The following is a 25,707-nucleotide window of genomic DNA, read 5'->3' as shown; positions in this document are numbered from 1 at the left end:
ACAGGTGATCCTGCTGATCAAGTCTGGCAACCAGCGTGGGTAGTGAGGATGGCCCTGTACCGTCAGAATTCGTGGGCTGTGGTGCCGTGCGTTCAAGCAGGGTTTGCAACGCCACGGCGAACCGACCCAACAGGTGATCCTGCTGATCAAGTCTGGCAACCAGCGTGGGTAGCGAGGATGGCCCTGTACCGTCAGAATTCATGGCTTGGTCCTAATGTCACGGAACCATGAACCAGACGTACAACAACAGATAAGTGAAAATAAGAAAGCTTTATTGAAAAACAAGCTATAAAGCAAAAGTCCAAACGGATGGCGAAACCGATGCAGAGTCTTTGCGAAGCCAGGGGTCAGGAACCAGCAGGGTAGTCAGACGAAGCCAGGATCAGGAACCAGCAGGGTAGTCAGACGAAGCCAGGATCAGGAACCAGCAGGGTAGTCAGACGAAGCCAGGATCAGGAACCAGCAGGGTAGTCAGACAAAGCCAGGAACAGGAACCAGAAGTAGCAGCAGTCTTAGAAGCATGTGAACACAGGAGGACCAAGCAGGGAACTGAAGCCACAGACCTCCTATATATATGAGCTAGGCATCCAGCTCCTCCCAGTGGGAAGGAGGAGCCGCAGGGTGGGAGGCTACAAGAAACCCAGAAACCAAGATGGCCGCCAGCACATGTCAAACGAAGGAGAACAGCAAGAAGGTAAGACCATGACAGTGTGGGACTACAGGTCCAAGAACATTGCAAACAGTCAGACCAGGGAGGGAGATACCACCCTAGGACTCACCACCAAGGAGCGAGAAAAGGCGCCAATGTCTTGCAGCATGCCACTCTGAGCAAAAGAATGGCTGTGCTGCCACCGGAGGCTGCCCGCCACCTATTACACAATGCAGCTACAAGAAAATAGCCGCCGCACGTGCGCAGTAGCCCGGTCCACCATTGGTCCCCGGGAAAATAGCCGCCAAGCGGCTGCACTTGTTAGAAAATGGCAGCGCCTGCGGGCACGAGAAGCACACCACACAACACCCTCTGGGAGCCTGCCCAGAGCGCCCCTTTCCACAGTCACCTCACTCCCGACTTTCCCAGGTACATGGCGGCTAACCGTTTGCCACCCACCGCACCACATCCAATCAAACCATCCCTGGACGCCCCCCCAGGGGAGGGAGATGGGGGGAAGATGTAGAGGGGAACCCCTTGTGAGGATAGGTAGAATATAGGGGAAGGCAGAGCATCGCCAAGACCACCGACCCCGGGAGGACCCGTGTTAACCCTTAACCTCCCGAGATAGAATAAGGGGGTTACTCACCATACTATTGGAGACTTGGTGGGATTCACTCCATGCAGGTCACCTTCAGATCTTGGAACAAGGGGTGCTGTGGGCCCGAGGAATGCTGTGACACCAGGTTGTGTGCATCCGTGCAAGGTGTCCCATTTGCAAGCCAGTTCCTCCAGTAGGATAATGTTTCGGCTGACCTAGCACGGAGCTGACTGGCTGGACTGGGGTGACCGTCAGGATCTAGAATATCCAGTGCTTCGCCCAGTCCGGCAGTTGATTGTACTTGTGATTTCACAGGAACAAACTAGGAAAATAAACGTGAAAAAAAAAAATTTGATTAAAAATTTGAAAAAATGCCAGGACCAGAGATCCCAGCAAGGGAGCTAGGTCCTTACTCCTGAATAGGCAGAAAAAAATGAATCCTAGAGTAGGAAGTGGGAGTATACCACCTGGGACTGCCCCATGGGAATAGTTAAAGCTCTGTTAACTTTGTTAACCCTTTTCCGCCTAGTGTTCTACTCTTGGAAGCGCAGCATAACCCATCCGTCAAATGAAGATATGACGCTGTGTCCGTCAATGAACGAAAGAGAAATATACATTTGTTTTAGATATGCTTTTATTTGTGATTAAGGTATATCTCAGCTCAAAAAGACTGAGGTGCCCATCTGCCAACAGAGCACATCTCAGACAGGACAAAGGCATGACCAAAATGATCATGTATGCTTGATCTGCAGGTGTTCTCTAGAAGAAGCAAAAAGTGGAATTTATAGTAAAACATTTATAACAGGCAGACAGACATCTAAACAACAATAAACACATTGAATGGATGTGGGGGAAATAAAGAAGATCAGTAAAAAGAAAAATAGGGGAGTTGCCATTGATGAACTTCTAAAAAGACTAATTGCTTGGCTGTCCCTGGCTGAAATACTTTCCAAAACATTGACCTGGAGCAAGCATGCAGATTAGACCGTTAGTGGGAAGCTAGAAAACCTGTTCTGCATGCAAAAAATACTTAACTCACTGAATCAGCCTGGTAGCAAACATTTTCAGAAGGAAAGGCAGACAATGGCAGCCTTCATATTCTCTTTGTACTTTTCCGGTAATTCAGAGAAACCAATTCATTATAAATGAAGAACATAAAATGAGCACTATAGTGGAATAGCTGCTCACTACCTCCAAAATGTAAGCATCTGTTTCATAAAACCCAATTGGTGGCAAAGGGCAAATAAGATTAAATTCCATTTATCATTCATGTTTGACAGCTCATTTTAATGTACAAGTATTTAATAAATTATTATTATATGTATTAATCACTAAGAAAAATGAAAAATTAGAATTTATATACAAAATAATTAACCTAACATTCATGGATATATGTAAAAATTGCTAGATCTTATCAGAATTTAATATAACAGCTTTAAAAATACACTTGAACTGTTAAACAAAAAAAAGAGACTTTTGTTGACCTTTGCTATCCATGACCCTGTTTTTTTTTAGTTTTTCATCACTTACTGCTCTGATGACCACTATCACTGGGACAGCAAGTGAGAGGAAAACTCACCAACTGGGATGCAGACAGCAATAAAGGTCTTAACAGTGTTTCCAACACTATTCAATTCTATTCAAAACATAATTTTGACTGGAACTTGACAGACGTCCTGTCCAATAATCCTATAAATGATTATGGGCAACATTTAATGAAAATATCTATTTAGGCCAAAACTACTGCCTGTGCAGAGTAAAGTCAAATACAACTTTAAACATCTTTATATTGGTGAATGAACAAATACTTTTGTTTATTCATCTGCTTGAATAAAACACATAAAAAAAATCAACCATTTTGTGACATATACACTAGAAATACAACTGAGAAGATAAGAGCATTGCACTTTTGGACACAAGCAGATACTAGTAATATTGGCAAAGTGTTTAAAATATTAGCTATATCTGGTAGGAGATTATTTGAAGAGCTCTACTCTAGGCGGCAACTTGCTACATTATATCCACGAGGAGAGTGAAAAGTGAGTAGAACAGCAGCAACTGAAACTTAGGTCCTGCTTACAAAAGACAGTGACACACTGCACAACAAAGTAATAAGACAAATTATGTTAATTAAAAAAAGGTCTTTCTGCAACACATCAGATATCATACATGGCCTATACACAGCATACCTCCACGGGCCACCTGGCAATTAACATTGCACTGAAATACGAAAGTCAGTTATAATTCATAGTCTTAGACAAGAGAAATTCTTCATAATCCAGTAGAATGATCAGTTACTGTAATAATGAGTCTATCACAGCTTCTGGTTTCGCAGAACGTTTTCTAGAGAACAAGAAAAAAAAATAAATAAATGGGATGAAACACAACTGAAATAGTTCTCTCTCAGTAAGAAATCAATAGAAAATGTGCAGTAACATTGTATTTTCAATAATGCCATTTCTTTCTACCACTTGGAACTCCACCAATTAAAGCTGTGAGGGTCATCTAGCCCTGGAGGAAACCACGGACAATTAAAGATCTCCAAAAGAGGTAGATGGGTGAGAATAGTCCCGCATGGTACCTAACAGAATCCCAGACTGCTAGGGAATGTGATAAAATAGGGTTTAAAGGATTAGGACGAAAGTGCGCTGGCAGCCAAAGGAGGGACGATACTGGTACCGGGTCTGCCTCCACCAAGTCTATATACCTCCACCAAGAGGCCGAAGCTCCTGCAAATAGTTGTATCAGAGGGGCAATTTGCGCCGCTCTATAGTAGCCCGTCAGATTGGGAACTCCCAGGCCCCCCGCGCGCTTCTGTCTGTATAATACTGTCTGGTTCAGTCTCGGTTTGATAGAACCCCAGATAAAATTGAGAGCACGCCTTTGTAAAGATCGCAAAATGTGGGAGGGGACCATAAACGCCAGAACTCGAAAAGCGTACAGAAGCTTCGGGAGAAAATATAATTTTTTGTAAGAACTTACCGTAAAATTATTTTCTCGGAGTCCTCTGACAGTCGCCGCCCACTCATACAGTCTTCACTACTGGGTATTGACCTTATCCACAGGAGTAAGCTAGGCAGAAGATTTTGTTAGAAACATTCATAAAAACTTTGCATAGACAAACCTATAGGGGGCTGTCCCTCTGGTCCAATACCCCCCTGCTAGCAGCATGCCCAATTCAGTTTAGTAGCAAGCAGTAGATAGTCCATGAACCCCAAAAGAGGGGCAGGGGCGGCGACTATCAGAGGACTCAGAGAAAAGAATTTTACAGTAAGTTTTTACAAAAAATTCTGTTTTCTCTTACGTCCTCTGACAGTCGCCGCCCAGTCATACAGTCTTCATTACTGGGATGTCCCAAAGCAGTGTAGATGTGAGGGGTGGGAAACGTAACTGTCTCAAAGGCAACGCAGCACCCAAATCAGAGAAAAGGACCTTATCTGAACCAGAAAGGTTGCACACTGGGTAAGAGGAAAGCTCAACAAGAGCGAACAAACCCAGGAAAGCAAAATAACCAGGTAAAAACCCCAACAGGAGGGGACAGGCTAAAAAACGCCATGTCTCCCCTAAGGCACTGCCGCACTCAGAACTTTGCGGCTAAAGGAGGCATCTGCCGATGCCAAAACATCAAGTTTGTAAAATTTTGTAAAGGTGTGCACGGACGACCAGGTCGCCGCTTTGCACACCTGGGACACCGACGCCTGATGGCGGAAGGCCCAAGACGCACTCACCGCTCTGGTAGAGTGCGCCGTGACAGGGAAGGGCGGAACCCGTGTCCTAAGCGAATAAGCCTGTACAATTGTCTGTCTGATCCATTTAGAAATGGTTGCCGCAGATGCAGCCATACCCTTCCGAGGTTCTTCAGGAAGGACAAAAAGAGAATCCGACTTTCTGAAGGATTTAGTAGACAACAGGTAAACCCTGATCGCCCGGACCACATCCAAGGAATGCAAGGCAAACTCCTTAGGATGCATACACAGCAAAGGCAAAACAATGTCCTCATTGAGATGGAAATCAGACACCACCTTTGGAAGGAAGGATTGATGAGGTCGCAGGACCACCTTATCCCTATGAACAACCAGGTAGGGAAAGTGGCAAGACAGGGCCGCCAACTCCGAAACTCTGCGAGCAGATGTGATCGCCACCAGAAAAGCTAGTTTCCGTGACAGCGCAGGCAGAGGAATCTACCGGATGTTCTCAAAAGGAGGACGTTGCAAAACAGACAGAACCAAGTTCAGGTCCCAAGGAGGCAAGGGTGCCCTCCTAGGAGAGCCAGATGACACACTCCTTGAATGAAGGTGCAGATCAAGTAGTTTGACGCCAAGGGGCGCTGGAAAAGAATGGCCAGCGCAGATAACTGACCCTTGATAGTTGTCAGTGCAAGACGCTGGTCCACACCAGATTGCAGGAATGCCAACACCCTTGCCACCGAAAAGGAGCGAGGATGGAAACCCTGGGATTCGCACCAGGCAAAATAGGCCTTCCAGGTACGATAATAAATCTTACTGGACCAGGCCTTCCTTGCCTTGAGTAAGGTAGGAATGACCGCCGACGAGAGACCCCGATCTCTCAAGACCTGGCTTTTAACAGCCACGCCGTTAAAGCCAGCGACTGTAATGCAGGATGGAAGATCGGCCCCTGAGACAGCAGATCGTCTCATAGTGGGAGCCGCCAGGGGAGGCTCGATGACCAGTTGCATGATGTCTGCGTACCAAGACCGGCGCGGCCAGTCTGGGGCCACTAGAATCACCAACCTCGGTTCCGAGACCAACCTGCGAAGGAACCTGGACAACAACTGAATCGGGGGGAAGGCATAAATCTGGCGATACCGATTCCAAGGCACCACCAGCGCGTCCGAGGCGTCTGCCAGAGGATCGCGCGTTCTTGCCACGAACCTTCCCACCTTGTTGTTTAGACGAGACGCTAACAGATCCCCGTCCGGGGATCCCCATCGCGCACACAGCATCTGAAACACCTCCGGGTAAAGGGACCATTCCCCCTGGTCCAGGGTCTGACGGCTCAGATAGTCGGCCTGCCAGTTTTCCACACCTGGAATGTGAACTGCCGAAAGCGCCGAGACCTGTGTCTCGGCCCCAGACAGAATCTCGGCCACTTCCTTGGCCGCCCGGGTACTCCTGGTGCCCCCTTGGTGATTGATGTAAGCCACCGCAGTGGCGTTGTCCGTCTGCACACGCACAGGGCAGCCCCGAAGCCGATCCGACCAACGGAGCAAACAGTCTGATCGCTCTCAATTCCAAGACATTGATCGTTAGAGAGGATTCCTCCTCCGACCAAATGCCCTGGGCGGACAGATTGCCCAGAACGCCACCCCAGCCCGACAGGCTGGCGTCCGTGGTGATCACTGTCCACAACAACAGACGGAAGGATTTCCCTTTCGTCAGAGACTGGAGCCACCACAGAAGATCTGCTCTAACTTGGAGGCTCAAAGATATCCTCCTGTCCAAGGACTGAGGATGTCTGTCCCACCTGGCCAGAATCTCCGCTTGCAGAGACCGTGTGTGGAACTGTGCAAATGGTATCGCCTTGAAGGCGGACACCATCAATCCCAGGGACCGCATGCAGGTCCTGAGCGATGAGGATTCGTTGTTCCTGAGGGACCTGACCTCGTTCTGTAGAGTCCGGAGTTTGTCCTCCGGCAGGAAGACTTTTGCCTGGGCGGAGTCCAGAACCATCCCCAGGTAAGGGGGGCAAACAGAAGGAGACAATGTCGACTTCTGAAAATTGATGGTCCACCCAAACCCCTGGAGCATCTGAACCGTGGTTGACAGATCGTGCAACAGAGTGGCACTGGAGCTCAACCTTAACAGGAGATTGTCCAGATATCCAAGGATTGCAATCCCCTGCGCCCACAACAGGGCCAGGACCGGAGCCACCACTTGGGTAAACACCCTTGGAGCCGAAGCGAGACCGAAAGGTAACGCCACAAACTGATAGTGCTCCTCCGCGATTGCGAATCGGAGGTACTTCTGATGACCTTCGCAAATGGGGATGTGTAAATACGCATCCTTGAGGTCGATGGAAGCCAGGAAATCTCCCGGGCTCAGGGAGGCCACCACTGATCGGAGGGATTCCATGCGGAATTTTTGAACCCGCACAAAGCGGTTCAGAAACTAAGTCCAGAATAGGACGCACCTTGCCCTCCTTTCTGGGCACCGTGAACAGATTCGAGTAAAAGCCCCAAAACCTGTCCCAATGTGGCACCGGGACGATAACCCCCTGGGCGAGGAGATCCTGAACCGCCCGTTGGAGATCCTGGAAACGATCTGGGGTCAAATGAAGATTTGAGGGAAAGAATCTGTCTGCTGGGCGCGATCCAAATTCGATCTTGTACCCTGACCGAATGAGTTCCTGAACCCATCTGTCCTGAATCTTGACCAGCCAGGGTTCGGGAAAACAGCGCAGACGTCCCCCCACACCTAAAACGGGTGAGGGCGCCCCTTAAGGTCGAGGTGGACTGGGCCGCCGTGCCAGAGTGGGCGGCTTTAGGCTTGCCCGCCCAAGGCTTCTTCTGGCCACCAGAGGCCTTGAAGGGTTTGCCCTTGTCTTGTGCCTTGAAGGCACGAAAGGACCCCTGGTTAGGTTTAAAGGAAGGGCCCCGCTTACCGCGGAGAGACTTGCCCCTGGACACCTGGGGCAGCAGTGTGCTTTTACCCCCAGTGACCCCCTTAACCAATTCGTCCAGGGAGTCCCCAAACAGACGATTCCCTGCATAAGGGATGTCAGACACGGTCTTCTTGGAAGTCTGGTCGGCCGACCAGCTTTTCAACCACACGATGCGACGGATCGTCACTGCGACCGCAGATAAGCGGGAGACTAAAGGGGCCTCATCCAAGGCCGCGTCACACAGGTATAGAACAGCCTGAATAATTTGGTCCACCATCTCCAGAGTAGCAGGAGGGGTGGAATCAGCCACAAGGGTGCATCTCAGCACCTTAGTCCACTCCACCACAGCCTGAGAGACCATGACTGAGGCGAATACGGGTTTCATCAAGGAACCTGCCACCATATAGGAGTGGTGGGTAAGAGATTCAACCCGCCTATCCGCCGGATCCCTGAACACCGGAGAATCCTCCGCAGGCATCAGAGTGGCTTTGTTTAACCTGGATACCGTGTGGTCCACCTTAGGGGCCACAGTCCAAGGCGAATCCGTCGGAGACGCAAAGGGATAACCGTACTGAAACCGCTTAGGCACCACAAAATTGCGCTTTAAATTGCGCCATTGTTCGTTCACTGTTTTGTGAAACTCAGCGGGACAGGGGAACACCTAAACCGACTTCTGGGTTCTGCGGGTCCCAAAGGAAGACCGCTTACCCGGCAGGTGGGGCTCATCTTCTAAATGTAGCGTGTCTTGAACAGAGCTAATGAGCGCAGACATTGCCGCGCGTTCTCTGGCCGACCCGGAGGGGGAATCCTCCCCATCCGACTGAAACCCCTCAGGGGGTACACTGTCCGTGGCAACCATATCAAGCTCCAAATCAGAAGAGTGAGAAAGCCTGGGCCTTTTCTTAGAAGCCCGCTGAGACATCAACAGATCCACTTTAGATGCTAAAGTCGCAGGTGCAGCAGTAAGCGAGACTATTGCAGAGGATTCAGGAGTACCTGAACCCTCCACCAGAGCTGGGGGGAATTTGCTATCCTGGGACTCCAAAAAAACACACAAAAATGTTATGGCACTGGCCCTTTAAAACGGCGATATCGGCGGTTCCCACCGCAATGAGTGACTAGCCTGTGCTACTAAACACTGAAGGATATATTGCCAGCAGAGATATAAACCTGCAAAAATAGCAGAGAAAGCCCCCAAGAAATGTATCTATACAATACCACGCTCCAGCTCGATCTGAGTGCCTGAAGAAAGGAAGTGATGTCCGCCACTAGAGGCCGAACATAGGTCGGAGCCACAAGAAAATGGTTGCCAATGTAAGTCTATGAGGGAGGCTCCGAGAAAATGGCCGCCGAGCACATGAGAAAAACACATTGCCACACTAAAGATGGTGCCCGAAGGGGCGCCAATGCAATACAGAGAAAATGGCTGCTGCCCTTACATGAGGCCGAACAACCTGCCCACACCCGAAATGGCGGCCCCTGCGATTTTACACCGCTGCGGCCCCCACAAACATGTCTGAACCCCCAAACGTTGCATAAGCAGACACAAGGGACACAGGGACCCCCGCAAACCCCCCACACCGCGGCAGGACCACTATAGCGCCCCCGCAGGGACCCTGAGGGACACACGGGAACCATACAGACAGACATGAGGGGGATATCACAGACTCCAAAATAGACTGCCATCCCCATAACAGAGGCCCCAAATACACCTCCGACAGAAAATGCCATAGACAGAGGGGTAGCATGGTACTCACCGATCCAGCGAAAATGTGGGTGCCACTCTGTGACGAAAAGCCTCCCACTCAGGGTGGGGGTGTCGTCAGCCAAACAGGACGCTAGCAACACGCGGCGTACCGCAGTTGAGACATCCTAGCGAAGTAGCCACTCCGCAGGCTTTGTCCCTGAGGATAGGGACAGGTCGTTTGCGAGGCCTGGGCGCACACATAGCCTGCTTACGCTCGATGGCAGGCTGGGATTCCGTAAGGCTCTAGTACAACCAGTGCGATTCCCAGCTCCGCAAACACTGTAGTCTTCCAAAGTCTGACTAACTAAGTGCAGGAACAAATAAACTATCAGTGTAAAGAAAAATCACTTAGCAGAAAAAAAAATTAAGAAACAGAAGAAAAGGCTAAGACTGCAGCCCCAGCCAAGGGAAGCCTGCCTACTCCTAACTAGGCAAAAGACAAACTGAATTGAAAATGCTGCAAGCAGGGGGGTATTGGACCAGAGGGACAGCCCCCTATAGGTGTGTCTATGCAAAGTTTTTGTGAATGTTTCTAACAAAATCTTCTGCCTAGCTTACTCCTGTGGATAAGACCAATACCCAGTAAAGACTGTATGAGTGGGCAGCGACTGTCAGAGGATATAAGAGAAAGGTAATTTTGACCACGTGAATGCGACCCCACCAAGAAATCCTTGATTTATCCCACATTTCCAACAAGTGAGTGAGTGATCTAATGAGAGCAGGATAGTTTGCCATATACAATGCTTGATAGGTTGAAGTCAACTTAATTCCTAGGTAAAGAAGCATGGACGTCCACTGAAACGAGAAATTTGAAGCTAGGGAGCGTTGGACCAACCCCGGTAGGGAGATGTTTAATTACATAGTTAGGTTGAAAAAAGGCACAAGTCCATCCGGTTCAACCAAAAAAAAACAAAAAACAGTATTGAAAACCAAACCATACAATCCCATATACACAATCCTATACCCGTGTTGTTGATCCAGAGGAAAGCGAAAATAAACCTCAGCAAAGCATGATCCAATTTGCTACAGCAGGGGAAAAGAATTCCTTCTTGATCCCCCGAGAGGCAATCGGATATTCCCTGGATCAACTTTACCTAAAAAAATGTTTAATACCCATTTATATTATGTACACCTAGGAAAGAATCCAGACCTTTTTTAAAGCAACCTAGTGAGCTAGCCAGAACCACCTCTGGAGGGAGTCTATTCCACATTTTCACAGCTCTTACGGTGAAGAAACCTTTCCGTATTTGGAGACTAAATCTGTTTTCCTCTAGACGTAAAGAGTGCCGCCTTGTCCTCTGTGTTGACCTTAAAGTGAACAACTCAACACCAAGTTCACTATATGGACCCCTTATGTATTTATACAAGTTGATCATATCCCCCCTTAATCTCCTCTTCTCAAGAGAGAATAAATTCAGTTCCTCTAATCTTTTCTCATAGCTGAGGTCCTCCATGCCTCTTATCAGTTTGGTTGCCCTTCTCTGCACTTTATCCAGTTCCCGGATATCCTTTTTAAGAACTGGTGCCCAAAACTGAACTGCATATTCCAGATGAGGTCTTACTAACGATTTGTACAGGGGCAAAATTATATCTCTCTCTCTGGAGTCCATGCCTCTGTTAATACAAGAAAGGACTTTGCTTGCTTTGGAAAAAGCAGCTTGGCATTGCATGCTATTATTAAGCTTATGATCTACCAGAACACCCAGATCCTTCTCCGCTATGGATTCCCCCAGTTCTACTCCACCTAGTATGTATGATGCAAGCATATTCTTAGCTAGTTTAATGCTCAGGATTTAGCATGATTGACCTGAAGTCCCGATAAGGAAGCAAAACCATGTAGTTGTGAGAGTAAGTTTGGGAGACGTAATATATAGTAGGAAAACAACGCCCAGTTTATGTTCAACTCCTGCCAGTTCCAATCCCAGAACATCAGGATTCAGGCGAATTTGCTCCGCAAGAGGTTCTAGGTATATTTTAGAGAGGAGCGGGGACAGTGGGAAGCCTTGGCGCGTCCCCCGGTTGATAAGGATTCGTATCCCATATATTTGACAGAGATCCAACCTAAAAAGGAATCACCCAAGCCCCTGTAGCGGAGAGTTTCTTTCAAAAAGTCCCATGACAAGGTATCGAACGCTTTCCTAATGTCTTAAGACAGAAGCTTTAGAGGTATAGATCGGCTATGAGCTAAGTGAGTTAATTGTAGCCTCCGACGTATTGTCAGTGACCTGTCTAAAGGGGACAAAACCAGTTTGGTCTCTAGAAACTAAGAGGTGTAAGACCTTATTTAGATGACTAGCGAGTACTTTAGTGAGAAGTTTGATATCGACATTAATAAGGGAAATCAGACAGAAATTTGCCTATGATTGCGTGTCTTTCTCTGGTTTGGGGAGCATCACAATTGAGGCTCGTAACATATCTGCAGGAAGATGAGCATCATTCTTCAGACTGTCGAACATAACGGTGAGATGGGGGACAACTACAACCAGCAGTTTATAAAATAAGGCTGTGAAGCTGTCGGGACCGGGACATTTATGAATTTTAAGTGTTTTAAGACGGAACTCATCTTCTGTGATGTCAGCTCCCACCACATTACCATGGGACTGAGTCAATGGTGTTAATGGTGTGGATCAGATCAGTTCCAGCTGCTGAGTTTAAAGTTTTTATAGATTGATTCTAGTGCGGTGGTATCGGAGTACAAATACTTTGGTATTGTAAACAGGTTTATATAAAATCTTTTGTACCCATTTTGTGGCTGTTCTGGAACAAGTACTGCCTGGGACAAGAGATGGTTCAGGGAATTCTGCAAAATGGACTGTCCTTAGGTAGCTTTTAGTTGATTTGACAGAAGAAAGAGGTGAGAGGATAGAGTTTAGAACTCTATTTTGTACCCCTTTGAAACCACAGATTGAACCCACAGGTATGGGAGATCTGTGACTCAGAGAGATGCAAAGTGTAACAAATGCCTTTCCCACTCTTAGGAATGATGGTGTCCCTTTATTGGGAAGAGGGTTTTGGGGGAGACTTGCTGGGGTTTGTAACCTTAGTAATGAGCCAAAAGGAAGGGCTGAACTTGCAGTATGTTTTGAATTTGAAGCCTGGATAGAGTGGTAAGGTGCTCTGCGTTTTGGCGAGGTAGAGACTTCTGAGCGGGGCTTTGGATCTTCCTCTGTGGCAGTAATACCTTCCCTCCTGGGACATCTTTGAGGAACTGGTTAAGTAAAGCCCCGTACACACGTACCGATGGTCGGCTTACAAATGTTCCTCTTTTCTCCCCGGGATGTCGGTGTCTGCTGAAAAGTGCAAAGACAGCACAAGGACAGCACAAGAATTTTGTCCGCCGACTGCAGAAGTGATGTCATGTAATGGTTAACTTTCCCTGTGTTTTCTATTTTCTGAGCATGCCCAGTCTTGCAAATCTGCGGTCTGTCGGCCGAATTGTGTACTGACAGGCGAACAATCGTCCGTTCTGGTGTCGGCATACAAATATTTTCATGTTTGCACGAAAGACTTTTGTCCGCGGATTGTGCGCAGACATCTGTCGGAGGCACCATACTAACACGCGTACAATCGGCAGATCCTTCGTCCACCGACGTTTGTATGCCGACGATCGGTACGTGTGTACGGGCCTTGACTCTCCAAATAGACCTCTTCCTTGAAAAGGCATACATGTGACAAGCATTTAACAGGCTTCTTCAGCTGTCCAAGCTTTTAGCCACAGGATTCTGCAAATGTGAATGGAAAATAGAGTCATTTTGAAACTTTATCTCATGAAATTAATTATTGGGCACCCACACAAAAAAAAGAGTGGAAGGCAGTTATTTTAATTGCTCTTTTAAGGCAAGACCCTGGAAAACAGGATCATGTTGTATTCATTGCCCTTGTCCAGTTAGCTGCAGTATGAAAAACTTAAACTGCAGTGATAGCTGGTTGCAGGGCTGGACCCACCAAAGTTAGGAAAGTTGGAAACTTTCAGTCTTCAGAATCTTTGAAGGAAGGAACATCTTCAATAGGTAAAGTGAGATGCAGGTCTCTGTGTACCCAAAGGCCTATGGGTAAGAAGGAGAGGGACCAAGCTGCACAATGCCATGGCTTTTACAGATGGCAACAATGAGCGATTCCACATTAGAAGCAATGTTGCAGGAAGTCCCCTCTTCAATATAGCTGCATTTAGCTAAAAAAAAATATTTTACTGCTCCCTCCAATACTGCCTCAATGTCCTCATCGATTCCCTCTGTGTCTGCCTTATCTAGGGCAGGTATATTGGGATCCGACTCAGATAGAGAAATTGGAGTAGGAGAAGAGAAATGGCATGTTTGAGCCCCGGGAAAAGATGACTGTAATTAAGCTGTTATTTGTCCAAGGAATTTCAAAACAGTTGCAGAAACTTCTGCTTTGGTCAAGTAGGTCATTTGTTGCATGCCTAAAACAGAGCTAGATGTAGATGCAGAGATCGGTGTTAAAACTGGCTCCAGCTACACTGCAAGATTGAATATTGTGTGGGCCTTCGGCAGAGGAAATGTTTGTCTGCAGTATTGCAATGGTGCCGTTTTGCCTACCATAGCTGTGGGGTACTAGTAGGCTGTAGAATATAGTAAAAGAGTGTCCAGAAGTAGAAAGCAGCAACGCGGCTGTTCACCATTTTCTAGAAAATCCTCGAGGTGAAAAGGGCAGGGGGAAGCGCCTAAGTACCACCATATAAAGGCTTTAGGCAGAAGTGTCAGTAATACAGTTTTGATTAACATACAATGCTTCTAAATGTTTAACCCTTTGTTAGGACAGGTAGAGTTCAAATCTAGTTTACCACTGATGAAATTAAATCTGCAGCACAGTACAGACGGTGTTAATTGTGGCAAACACAGTTCCCCAGCACCCTAATAACTAATAGGATTTTAAAGTGATAGAATCTGCAGAAAAGAGCATTTAAAAAAGTGAACTGCAGCTTTTAATTTTTTTTTAAGTTGTTATAAAAAAGGTTACATTCAACAAATATAATATAGGTGTTATCCCAATTTGGCTGCAAAAGTGGAAATACATTTAAGTCAAAGGATCATCATGACAGCCAGCTAGCATTTTTAACCAGAGGCCAGCCTAGGAAACCATACATACATATGTATATCCATACTTAAAGTTTATGTCAACTCTATGAGTGGATCTGGATTACTGCCAGGTGACATAAAAAAAAAATATTAAAAAGGGAACAAGAAGCACTCAGCAAATCATAATTAAGTAAAAAAAATCTATTTTGGTAGATTTTTATAAGTTAAACAAACAGGGCGGACTAGAATGTCAAAAATGCTTACTTTTTTGATCTGAAATACTGCAGTCATTAATAAGAGCATTTGGCTGTTAACTAGCTAGTCTGTCCCATGCTACCCTAAAAAAAAAAAAAAAAAAAAAAAAAATACAGGAGCTTTATATGACCCTAGGGTCCTCCCAAATCATATCCCTAACCATATTCTGCATACAGAACAGAGGAAAAATGTTGAGATTTAATTTGGTTCCAGCACCACCCATGCTTATTAGCATCGACACTTTATCGCCAAAGGCTGACTAGAGGTCTAGCGGTCCCAAATCTCAAAAAATATTACACGACAGACTAAATTGTCCCACTAGCATGACAACATGCATCTCAGGAACTTCCCTTTAGGTAATACTTTACTGTAGGGGAGTGCGCAATGATCCCAATCTATAAATTATTATGGGTGCAGACCCAAAATAACAGACCCCACCATATTACAAACCCTAAGACAGTAAGATCCTTGTAAAATTCTGTAGTAGTTGAATCACCCCACATCTCCCCTTTTTAGGAACCCTCCACGACCCCCCCATGTCTTCCCACATATGAAAATCCATGTCTTCGGTTGGTGGCAGGTAAAAGGTAAACATTTATACAATCTTTAAGCAATTGATGGTATATAATCCCTTCCATACTTAAGAAAACATTAGAATTAATTTCAACATAACCATTGTGTTACATGAAAATACAACATTTTGTTAATAGTCTCCTCACACCAAGTAATGGTTACCAAATACCCACAGCTTTTGACATTTTTTTTTTTAAACCATTGTCTAATAGACCCCTATTCCACAGGCCTTGTTTGTGCTCTCTATGTGGCTCCCCAGGCATTCTGTAACCCCAATATATTAAAAGGTTGGAAAGAGACTTGGGAGAAATGCTGGATCAGGTGGCCAGGAACATAATTTGGGAAACTCCTATAAAACCTTCAACCAATATACTGGCGGAAGAAAAATCCAATAAAGTATTATCTCGCTGGTATAGGACACCAAAACAAGTTTGCCCCAGGCACTTCTACTTGTTTTTCGGGCTTTAGAGAAAATTATACTCTCTTTCATATTTGTTGGCATTGCCTCAAAGTCAAACGCTTCTGGATTTGAGTATATAACATGGTGTAGACTGTCTTACAATAAAAAAAAAAAAGACACAAGTCCATCCAGTTCAACCTACAGAGAAGGAAAAAAAAAAAACACACACACACGCACACAGACAAATAATAAACCTCCATATTCACAATCCTCTACCCACAGTTGATCCAGAGGAAGGCAAAAAATAACCAATAAAGAGTAATCCCACTTTCTCCAGCTGGGAGAAATAATTCCTTCCTGTTCCCCCAAAAGCAAATCGGATATTCCATTGTTCAACTTTACAAATAAATATTAAAATCCAGTTATACTTTGTGTATCTAAGAAACAAATCTACTGAGCTGGTCAAATCCTGCTCTTGAGGGAGACTACTCCACATTTTCACAGCTCTTACTGTGTGTGAAGAAGCCTTTCTATATTTTGATAGTAAATCTCTATTCTTCCAGAGATAAAAAGAGTGCCCCTTGTCCTGTGTTATGACTAATTCAGTTCAGCTAAACTTTTCTCATAGCGGAGCTCCTTCATGCCTCTTATCAGTCTGGTTGCCCTTCTTATGCACTCTCTCCAGTTCTCGAATATTCTTTTTTGTGAATTGGTGCCAAAAACTAAAGTGCATATTCTAGATAATGTCTTACTAAGGATTTGTACAGGGGCACAATTACAGTAGCTTATTATTGTTCTATAATCTAGTGCACCCTTATATAAACCTGGTGTTTGCTGAAACTCCAATCAACTTTACTTTAATTATTGGTAATTATTCAATTATAGTTGAATTATTAATTATTGTATGACTTTATAGCAATGAAACTCTGAATAGTTTATTACTTCTAGAAAAGAGGTGGGATTAAATAAATGTGTACTTCTTCCCACTCCAACTAAATTATTTTTTATAGTTTCTTTTTTTTGGTCCTCTCTAGCTAGTTGTTTTGTGATCATCTACAACTTAAGAGTATTTCTTTTATTATTTATGTTTTTTTACTGTTTGAAATAAACTAAAACTAACTTTTGTGAAAGAAAAAAAAAATACAGGAGCAGTAGGTTAAACAAAAAAGAAAACTCTGATACACACCTACGACCTGTTTTGGGTCTTGATTTTCCTTTTGATGTTCTAGGTCTTTCTAGCTTCATCAGGGACTGCCGCAGACTCTCCTCAGTGTAAGCCAAATATACATGAGACAGGTCAACTTCAAAAGGCTGCAGTTGAAAACAAAAAAGAGAGATGTCGTATTTCAGAAAGCTAACTAATCTTTTTGTGCTGTGAGCCAATGTATAAACCAGGTTCCCTTAACCTTATTTAGATGTTTACATCCTGCACATCAAACCATTGTTTTGGCACACAAGGATAATGCATGTTGCTCTTATACTACATTATTGGCTCTAGTATGCCCAGCTCCTGACACATAAAAACTATATCTGTTAATTAAAGCTGTGCGTTTGCCATAAACATCTGCATTGCTTGAATGGAACATTGTGGCTTAAAATAAAAACAACATAAGAGAATGCACAATCCGGTTCCTGATCAGATATGAAGAAATGTCAACATGACAAAAGGTGAACAGTGCAGTGTTAAGTTTTGGTAAACCCTTATCGCATCAGTTTTATCTGACCAAAGCTACAGTAATTCTTGGCATGAGTGTCATTCCGATACTGTTGTGGTCTCTCCACACATGTACACAGTTTTGTCATTAAAAGGTCTCAAATTATTAATATAGATGGAAGCTAAACACTTTATAGTGCATTTATTTCAAATGTATTATTTATGGAACAAAAAGTTACTGCTTCACTGATGGTTTCCCTTACTTAATGTAGGCGGCTGGACTCGAAGCCGATTAAAGATCTGCACGGGTGAGAACAGCGCTGGATCCCTTGGACAGGTAAAAGTGTGCTTATATTAAAAGTCAGTTAAATTTGTTTTTCTCAGGGGAGACAGGAGCTCCTCTTTATTGTGGTTCTAAAGGCTCAAGGTTTTTTACCTTCATGCATTCTATGCTTAGCGGAGCTTGACCTTCCTTCAGCGCTGTGCACGAGAGCCTTGGATTTTAAGGGACTCTCCCTCCTTAACCACTTGCCGACTGCCTAACGCCGATCTACGTCGGCAGTCAGCCCCTCACAGGCAAAGCGACGTAGGTCTACGTCGCTAGCCTGTGAGGGTCTAGGGAGCAAACGCGCGCCGCCGGAGGCGCGCTCCCACTCGGTCACACACCCCCCCCACGCGTGTGACCGGCGGACCCGATGTCCGCCGGTCACTCTGCGATCGTCGGGGGAGAGGGAGAAAGTCAGGCGGCTTGTGTAAACAAGCTCCCTTTCATTCTCCCCGGTGTATGAAGGATGATCATACGGTGTAGAACCGTTGATCACTGTACATACATTTGAAGCCACAGCCAATCACAGTAGAAAGCACGCCCCTAGAGACACACATAGCCCCTCCCTTTCAAAAAAAGTTAACCCCTTCACTGTCAGTGTATTTTTACAGTAACAGTGCATATGTATAGCACTGATTACTGTAGAAATGTCACTGGTAACTCCAAAAGTGTCAAAAATGTCAGTCAAGGGTCCGATCTGTCCGCCGCAATGTCGCAGTACCGCAAAAAAAAAAAAAAAAAATCGCAGATCGCCGCCATTACGCGTTAAAAAAAAAACAACAAAAATGACAAAAATCTTTCCCTTTGTTAGTAAACGCGATAACTTTTGCGCAAACCAATCAAAATACGCTTTTGCAATTTTTTTTACCAAACATAGGTAGCATAAAACAAATTGGCCGAAAATGTTAAAAAAACTGAATTTTTGTCAAATCTAACCTGTAAAATTCCTTTCTCTGAGTCCTCTGACAGTCGCCGCCATCTTCATATTCGTCACAATGGGGTATTAGACTTTTCTCCGAAGGAGTAGCTAGGCAACAGAATATGTTAATATAAAAGCTTTTAACACATCCCACCCCCAGGGGGTGGTCCCCTCAGTCAATACCCTCCTACTTCCTGTATCCATACTTCAGTTTCAGTGGAATAGCAGTACAGTATACAACCAACCCCAAAAGAGGGGCGGGGGCGGCGACTGTCGGAGGACTCAGAGAAAGGAATTTTACAGGTAAGATTTTACAAAAATTCAGTTTTCTCTTACGTCCTCCAACAGTCGCCGCCATCTTCATATTCGTCACAATGGGGACGTCCCAAAGCAGTGCAAACATGAGGGGTGGGAAACGTAGCCGCGCCTAAGGCAACGCAGTCTCCACATCAAAGAAAGGAACCTTACCAAAGGAAGGAAACCAGCTGGGCAACATGAGAAAAAACTTGCTCAACAGAAGCAATAACCCAGGAAAACAAATAACCTAGGGATAAAAAACATATATCCCAAACAGCCAAGGAGCCCAATACAAGAGGCTCTAAGGAACCGCCGCACTAAGAACCTTGCGGCCAAAGGAAGCATCTGCCGATGCCTGAACATCCACTCTGTAGAATTTTGTGAAGGTGTGCACAGTCGACCAAGTCGCCGCCTTACACACCTGGGCCACAGAAGCCCCATGACGACAGGCCCAAGACATACTCAGAGATCTGGTAAAGTGCGCCTTCACAGGCACAGGGGGAACTTTTCCCTTTAAAGCATAGGCCTGTTCAACAGTCTGTCTGATCCATTTGGCGATGGTAGAAGCCGACGCCGCCATGCCCTTCCGAGGTCCCTCAGGAAGGACAAACAAGGAATCCGACTTGCGGAAAGATTCAGTCGATTTCAGGTAAACCCTAATCGCCCGAACAACATCCAAGGAATGCAGCTCCACCTCCTTCGGATGTTTGGGCTTCGCGCAGAGCGAAGGCAGGACAATATCCTCATTGAGGTGAAAATCCGAAACTCTTTTCGGAAGAAAAGAAGGGTTAGGTCTCAAGACCACCTTATCTAGATGGATGACCAGATACGGAGACTTGCAGGACAAAGCTGCCAGCTCCGAAACCCTGCGAGCCGAAGTGATCGCCACCAAAAAGGCGACTTTTTTGGACAACATGGACAACGAGATCTTCCTGATCTGTTCAAAGGGAGCATGTTGTAGCACGGACAGAACAAGATTCAAGTCCCAAGGAGGCAGAGGTTCCCTCCTAGGAGGGACCAGATGTCGCACCCCTTGAATAAAAGTACTAACCAAGGAGTTAGACGCCACAGGACGTTGAAAAAGAACGGCCAGCGCAGACACCTGACCCTTGACTGTAGCCAGCGCCAAACGCTGGTCGACACCCGTTTGAAGGAAGGACAACACCCTAGACACCGAGTATGTGCGAGGTGAAAACCCCCTGGACTCACACCAGGCAAAATAGGCCTTCCAAGTACGGTAATAGACCTTCCCCGAGGAAGATTTCCTCGCGTTGATCAAAGTGTGAATGACCTCCGGGGAGAGAGCCCTATCCTTCAGGACCTCGGTCTCAACAGCCAGGCCGTCAAAGCCAGCGACTGTAAAGCAGGATGGAATATCGGCCCTTGAGACAGGAGATGGTCTCGAAGAGGCAGACCCCACGGGGCGTCGACCGCCAGATTCACGAGGTCTGCGTACCAGGACCGGCGAGGCCAGTCCAGCGCCACTAGAATCACCGTGCTGCGTTCCGAGTGCAACCTGCGAAGGAACCTGGACAGCAATTGAATCGGTGGAAACGCATACATCAGTCGGTACTGATGCCACGGAGCTACCAACGCGTCTGACGCGTCTGCCCGAGGATCGCGAGACCTTGCCACGAACCTTTTCACCTTGTTGTTCAGACGAGACACGAACAGGTCCACATCTGGAAGACCCCACTTCGCGCACAACTTCTGAAAGACATCCGGGTGGAGAGACCATTCCCCCTGGTCCAGGGTCTGGCGGCTCAGATAATCCGCCTGCCAGTTCTCCACCCCAGGAATGTGAACTGCCGATATCGCCGGGACGTGAGTCTCGGCCCAAGACAGAATGTCGGCTACTTCCCGAGCTGCACGGGCACTACTGGTGCCCCCTTGGTGGTTGATGTAAGCCACCGCCGTGGCATTGTCCGTCTGCACCCGAACCGGACAGCCCTGTAGCCTGTCCGTCCAACGTTGAAGGCAGAGATTTATCGCCCGCAATTCCAGAATGTTGATCGGAAGGGAGGATTCCTCCTCCGACCAAGTCCCCTGGGCGGACAGAACGCCCAGAACACCACCCCAGCCCGACAGGCTGGCATCCGTGGTGATCACCGTCCAAGAAAGAGGACGAAAAGACTTGCCCCCCGACACCGTCGGGGACTGGAGCCACCACAGAAGATCCCTTCTGGTGCAATGGCTCGATGAAATCTGAAGATCCAGAGATTGTGGTCGCCCGTCCCACCTGGACAGGATCTCCGCTTGGAGACCCCGCGTGTGAAACTGGGCGAATGGAATCGCCTCGAAAGCCGAGACCATCAACCCCAGACATCTCATGCACGTCCGGAGTGACGAGCACAGAACGTCCATGAGGGACCTGACTTCCTCCTGAAGAGTCCCGAGCTTGTCGTCCGGCAAGAAGACCTTCGCCTGGACTGAGTCCAGGATCATTCCCAGGTAGGGAAGTCGAACCGACGGACCCAGCGTCGACTTTGGAAAATTTATCGTCCAACCAAACTCCTGTAGAGTTTGCAACGTGACGGACAGGTCCTTCTCCAGACCCTGGCTGGTCGCGGACCGAACCAGAATATCGTCCAGATACCCCAGGACAGAGATGCCCTGGGCTCTCAATAAGGCCAGAACCGGTGCAAGCACCTTGGTAAACACCCGCGGAGCCGAAGCGAGACCAAAAGGTAACGCCACGAACTGGTAGTGATCCTCCGCAATGGCGAATCGAAGGTACCTCTGGTGACCCTCGAAAATGGGGATGTGAAGGTACGCATCCTTCAAATCGATGGAGGCCATGAATTCTCCCGGAACCAGGGCAGCCACCACCGACCGCAGGGATTCCATGCGGAACTTGCGAACCCGCACAAAGCGGTTCAGAGCCTTCAAGTCCAGAATCGGACGAACCTTGCCCTCCTTCCTGGGCACGGTGAACAGATTGGAATAGAACCCCCGAAATCTGTCCCGATGAGGAACCGGAACCACCACTCCCTGAGCCCTCAGGTCCCGCACCGCTAGGTGCAGATCCCGCAAACGCTCCGGAGACAGTTGAAGATTTGAGGGAAAGAATCTGCTCTCCGGCCGAGAGAGAAACTCGATCTTGTAGCCAGATCGAACGATTTCTTGAACCCACCTGCCCCGAACACGGGCCAGCCATGGAAGCGGAAAATCGAGCAAGCGTCCCCCCACCCCAGAACCGGGTGAGGGCGCCCCTTCAGGCTGCACTGTTGTGGGTAGTGGATCCGGACTGCCCGGATTTCTGCTTTCCCGTCCACGGCTTCTTTTGGGAGCCCTGACCTTTGAACGGCTTGCCCTTATAGTGCGACCGAAAGGCACGAAAGGACCCCTGAGAGGGTCGAAAGGAAGCATGCTTCTTACCAGGAGCCGCCTTAGCCTTGTGGGATTGGGGCAAGAGCGTGCTCTTACCCCCCGTGATCCCCTTTATCAGTGTATCCAAGGATTCGCCAAAAAGGCGGGAACCTTCATAGGGCAGATTGGCTAAGGTCTTGCGCGAAGATTGGTCCACCGACCAGCACTTCAACCAAACCAAGCGGCGAGACAACACCGCCACACCGTGTACACGTGCTGCCAACGGAACCATATCCAAATCCGCATCACACAAATACATGACACCCTGATGGATTTGATCCACCATATCCAATGTCGCCTGAGGGGCAGAATCAGCCACCAAAACGCATCTAAGCACCTGCGTCCAACTCGCGACAGCCTGGGCTGCCATAAGTGAAGCAAACAGAGCTTTCAGCATAGAACCCATAATAGAGTAGGTATGACGAGCAAGAGACTCCAGCCCCTTGTCCGTGGCATCCCGGAACACCGGGGTATCCTCAGCAGGAATCGCAGTGGCTTTATTCAAAACCGCTATCGCGTGATCCACTGGAGGCGGCACACACCAACGCTCGTCAGTAGCGGGCGTGAAAGGATAACGCAATTTGAACCTACTTGGTACAGCAAAAGGCTTGCGTATATTACTCCATTGTTCCTTAACAGCGCGCTGAAAATCATCAGTGCAGGGAAAAACCTGCGATGTTTTGCGTCTTCTCTTCGTCCCAAAAGCCGCCAAGGCAGCAGGGGGACATGGCTCATCCTGCAATCGCAGCGTTTGCTTGATAGAAGCAACCAATTCGTCCATGAGTGCAAGCTCTTCAGACGAGCCCGGGGAAGAATTATCAACCCCTTCAACCTCAGCCTCCACCTCGGACCCTACAAGATCCAGGGAGGAAGGGAACCCCGACAAGGAGACCCCCGCCACAGCAGCCCCATCACCATCACCCTCTGAATCAGAGGAAATTGAAACTCTGGGCCTTTTAGTGGATTGAGCAGCCACCAGCATTTGCACCTGAGCAGCAAGGTTAGCCACAACCGCAGCCAAATCCCCCCCTGGGGAGGAAACAGCAGTCCCCTGGCTTCCCACCAATGTGGCAGGGAATTTGCTTTCCTGAGAATCCATGCCCCAGAGTATGTGGAAAAATAAAGGGTTAACTGCCCCTTTAAAAAGCGCGGCGAGCGCAGCCCACCGCACACACACACACACACCACACAAGTCGACCCCCACAGGGAGAAAGTACAACTCAGGCAAGGACACAGGGATAGGGAGGTAAAAACCTGGAGAGACCGCTGCTGCTTCTGCCTCGATCGGTGCGCTCAGGAGAAAGGAAGTGCTGACATGCAGGGCGCTCTATGAAAGCCTATGGAAGGCTACAAGAAAATGGCCGCCTACAGCTTAACCATGCGGCCGGAGTGATCGCCGCCAAAATGGCGGCATTTGGCGCCGAAACACCGCTCCTCCATGCAGTAATGCAAGGCAATGTAAAATAATGGCGGACCGCCGCAGCGGACGCCGCAAAGTGCACAAACATGATACAATCATGTCCCTCCGCACCCAGTCTGGCACACAGTAAAATCACACAAAACTGACACATGACAGTGCAGCATAACCCCCCTCCTTTCAGCCCACAGAATGCAGCCAGCAGACAGGGAGACCAACAGTGTGACCAGAGGCAGGGTTACACAGTCCCAGACTGACACCCCCCACACAGATACACTTACCTCATAAATGGCGTGGGGAACCCGTACAGGCGACCAAGCCACTGCACACGTGACAGGGAGAGTCGCAGCCAGGACGCAGAAGAACTGGGGTTAAGAAACCGCACAGCGTCCAGTGAGGTAGCCACCTCACCATAGCATCCCTGCACCGAACAGGGATGGGTCGTTCAGAATGTCAGGAGCGGTACCTGACTGAACGCTCGAAGGCAGGCTGGGAAGCCACTGACTCACAACCTGCGACCAGGGGAATCAGCCCGAGACCCAGCCCGCACGAATCCTCTTCATCAGAAGAACTAACTAATGCAGACAAAAGTAACAGCTAAGTAAAGCAAGAGAAAAAGCTCAAAGAAAATCAAAAGAGAAAAGAAAGGCTGAGACAAAATGCCCCAGCACAGAGACATCCAGCTACTCCTGACAAGCTAGACATTGAAACTGAAGTATGGATACAGGAAGTAGGAGGGTATTGACTGAGGGAACCACCCCCTGGGGGTGGGATGTGTTAAAAGCTTTTAAATTAACATATTCTGTTGCCTAGCTACTCCTTCAGAGCAAAGTCTAATACCCCATTGTGACGAATATGAAGATGGCGGCGACTGTCGGAGGACGTAACAGAAATTTTGATTTTTACATTTTTTTGGGGGGGAATTTCATATAAAAAAATGTGAAAAATATTGCTATTTTTGCAAAATTTACGCTCTTTTTTTGTTTATAGCGCATGATCAAAAAATCGCACAGGTGATCAAATACCACCAAAAGAAAGCTCTGTTTGTGGGAAAAAAAGGACGCCAAATTCGTTTAGATACAGCGTCGCACGACCGCGCAATTGTCCGTTAAAGTCACACAGTGTCGAATCGCAAAATACCCCCTGGTCAGGAAGGGGGTAAAATCTTCCGGGGCTTAAGTGGTTAATGGCTGAGACAATGGCTCCCGCTGCCGTCAATGCCAGTGTGCCAATGAGGAGAGAGAGGGGTGGGACGGTGATAATGTCACGAGGTGTTGTCCCTTCTTACAGGAAACAACATAGAAATTATATAAATAAATATAATAATATATATATATATATATATATATATATATATATATATATATATATATATAGTTCTCTATCCAGGTACTCACCTTATGGTCCATACCTACCTTCCTTAGTTTGAACAGTAAGCATTTGTGGGGAACAGTGTCAAAGGCCTTTGCAAAGTCCAGGTACACCACATCCACAGGCTTACCTTTATCTAGGTGGCAGCTCACTTCATCATAGAAGGTTAATAGATTGGTTTGGCAAGAACGATTTTTCATGAATCCATGCTGATTACTACTAATAATATAATTTTCATTACTAAAGTCTTGTATGTGGTCCCTTAACTTCCCCTCCAAAATCTTGCAGACTACTGATGTTAGGCTGACCGGACTATAGTTACCCGGGATATATCTCGGCCCCTTTTTAAATATTGGTACCATGTTGGCTTTTTTCCAATCAGCTGGCAGCATACCCGTCTGTAAGCTATCCCCAATAGTTAAGTGTTCCCAAAAACACAGTGTTAGCAGGATCAGCCCTGACACCTGCCAGCA

General features: G+C 47.2%; 1 protein-coding gene across 2 annotated transcripts in view; it reads right to left on the bottom strand.

The window, feature by feature from the left end:
• Positions 1 to 3,115: 3,115 nt before the first annotated feature.
• KIF3A (kinesin family member 3A) overlaps positions 3,116 to 25,707 on the bottom strand; it is a 237,622-nt gene continuing 215,030 nt past the window's right edge. For both annotated transcript variants that reach the window (XM_082254247.1, XM_082254248.1), the window contains 2 exons: positions 17,069 to 17,193; positions 3,116 to 3,593 (listed from right to left, as the gene is read on the bottom strand). In XM_082254247.1, the coding sequence (XP_082110373.1) occupies positions 3,545 to 3,593; positions 17,069 to 17,193 (174 nt within the window). In that variant the 3' untranslated portion in view covers positions 3,116 to 3,544. The remainder of the gene's footprint in view (positions 3,594 to 17,068; positions 17,194 to 25,707) is intronic.

The sequence above is a fragment of the Pelophylax lessonae genome, assembly GCF_965119305.1.
Source record: "Pelophylax lessonae genome assembly, chromosome: 4".
Classification (NCBI taxonomy): Eukaryota; Metazoa; Chordata; class Amphibia; order Anura; family Ranidae; genus Pelophylax; species Pelophylax lessonae.
This window is presented reverse-complemented; position numbering and strand designations above follow the sequence as displayed.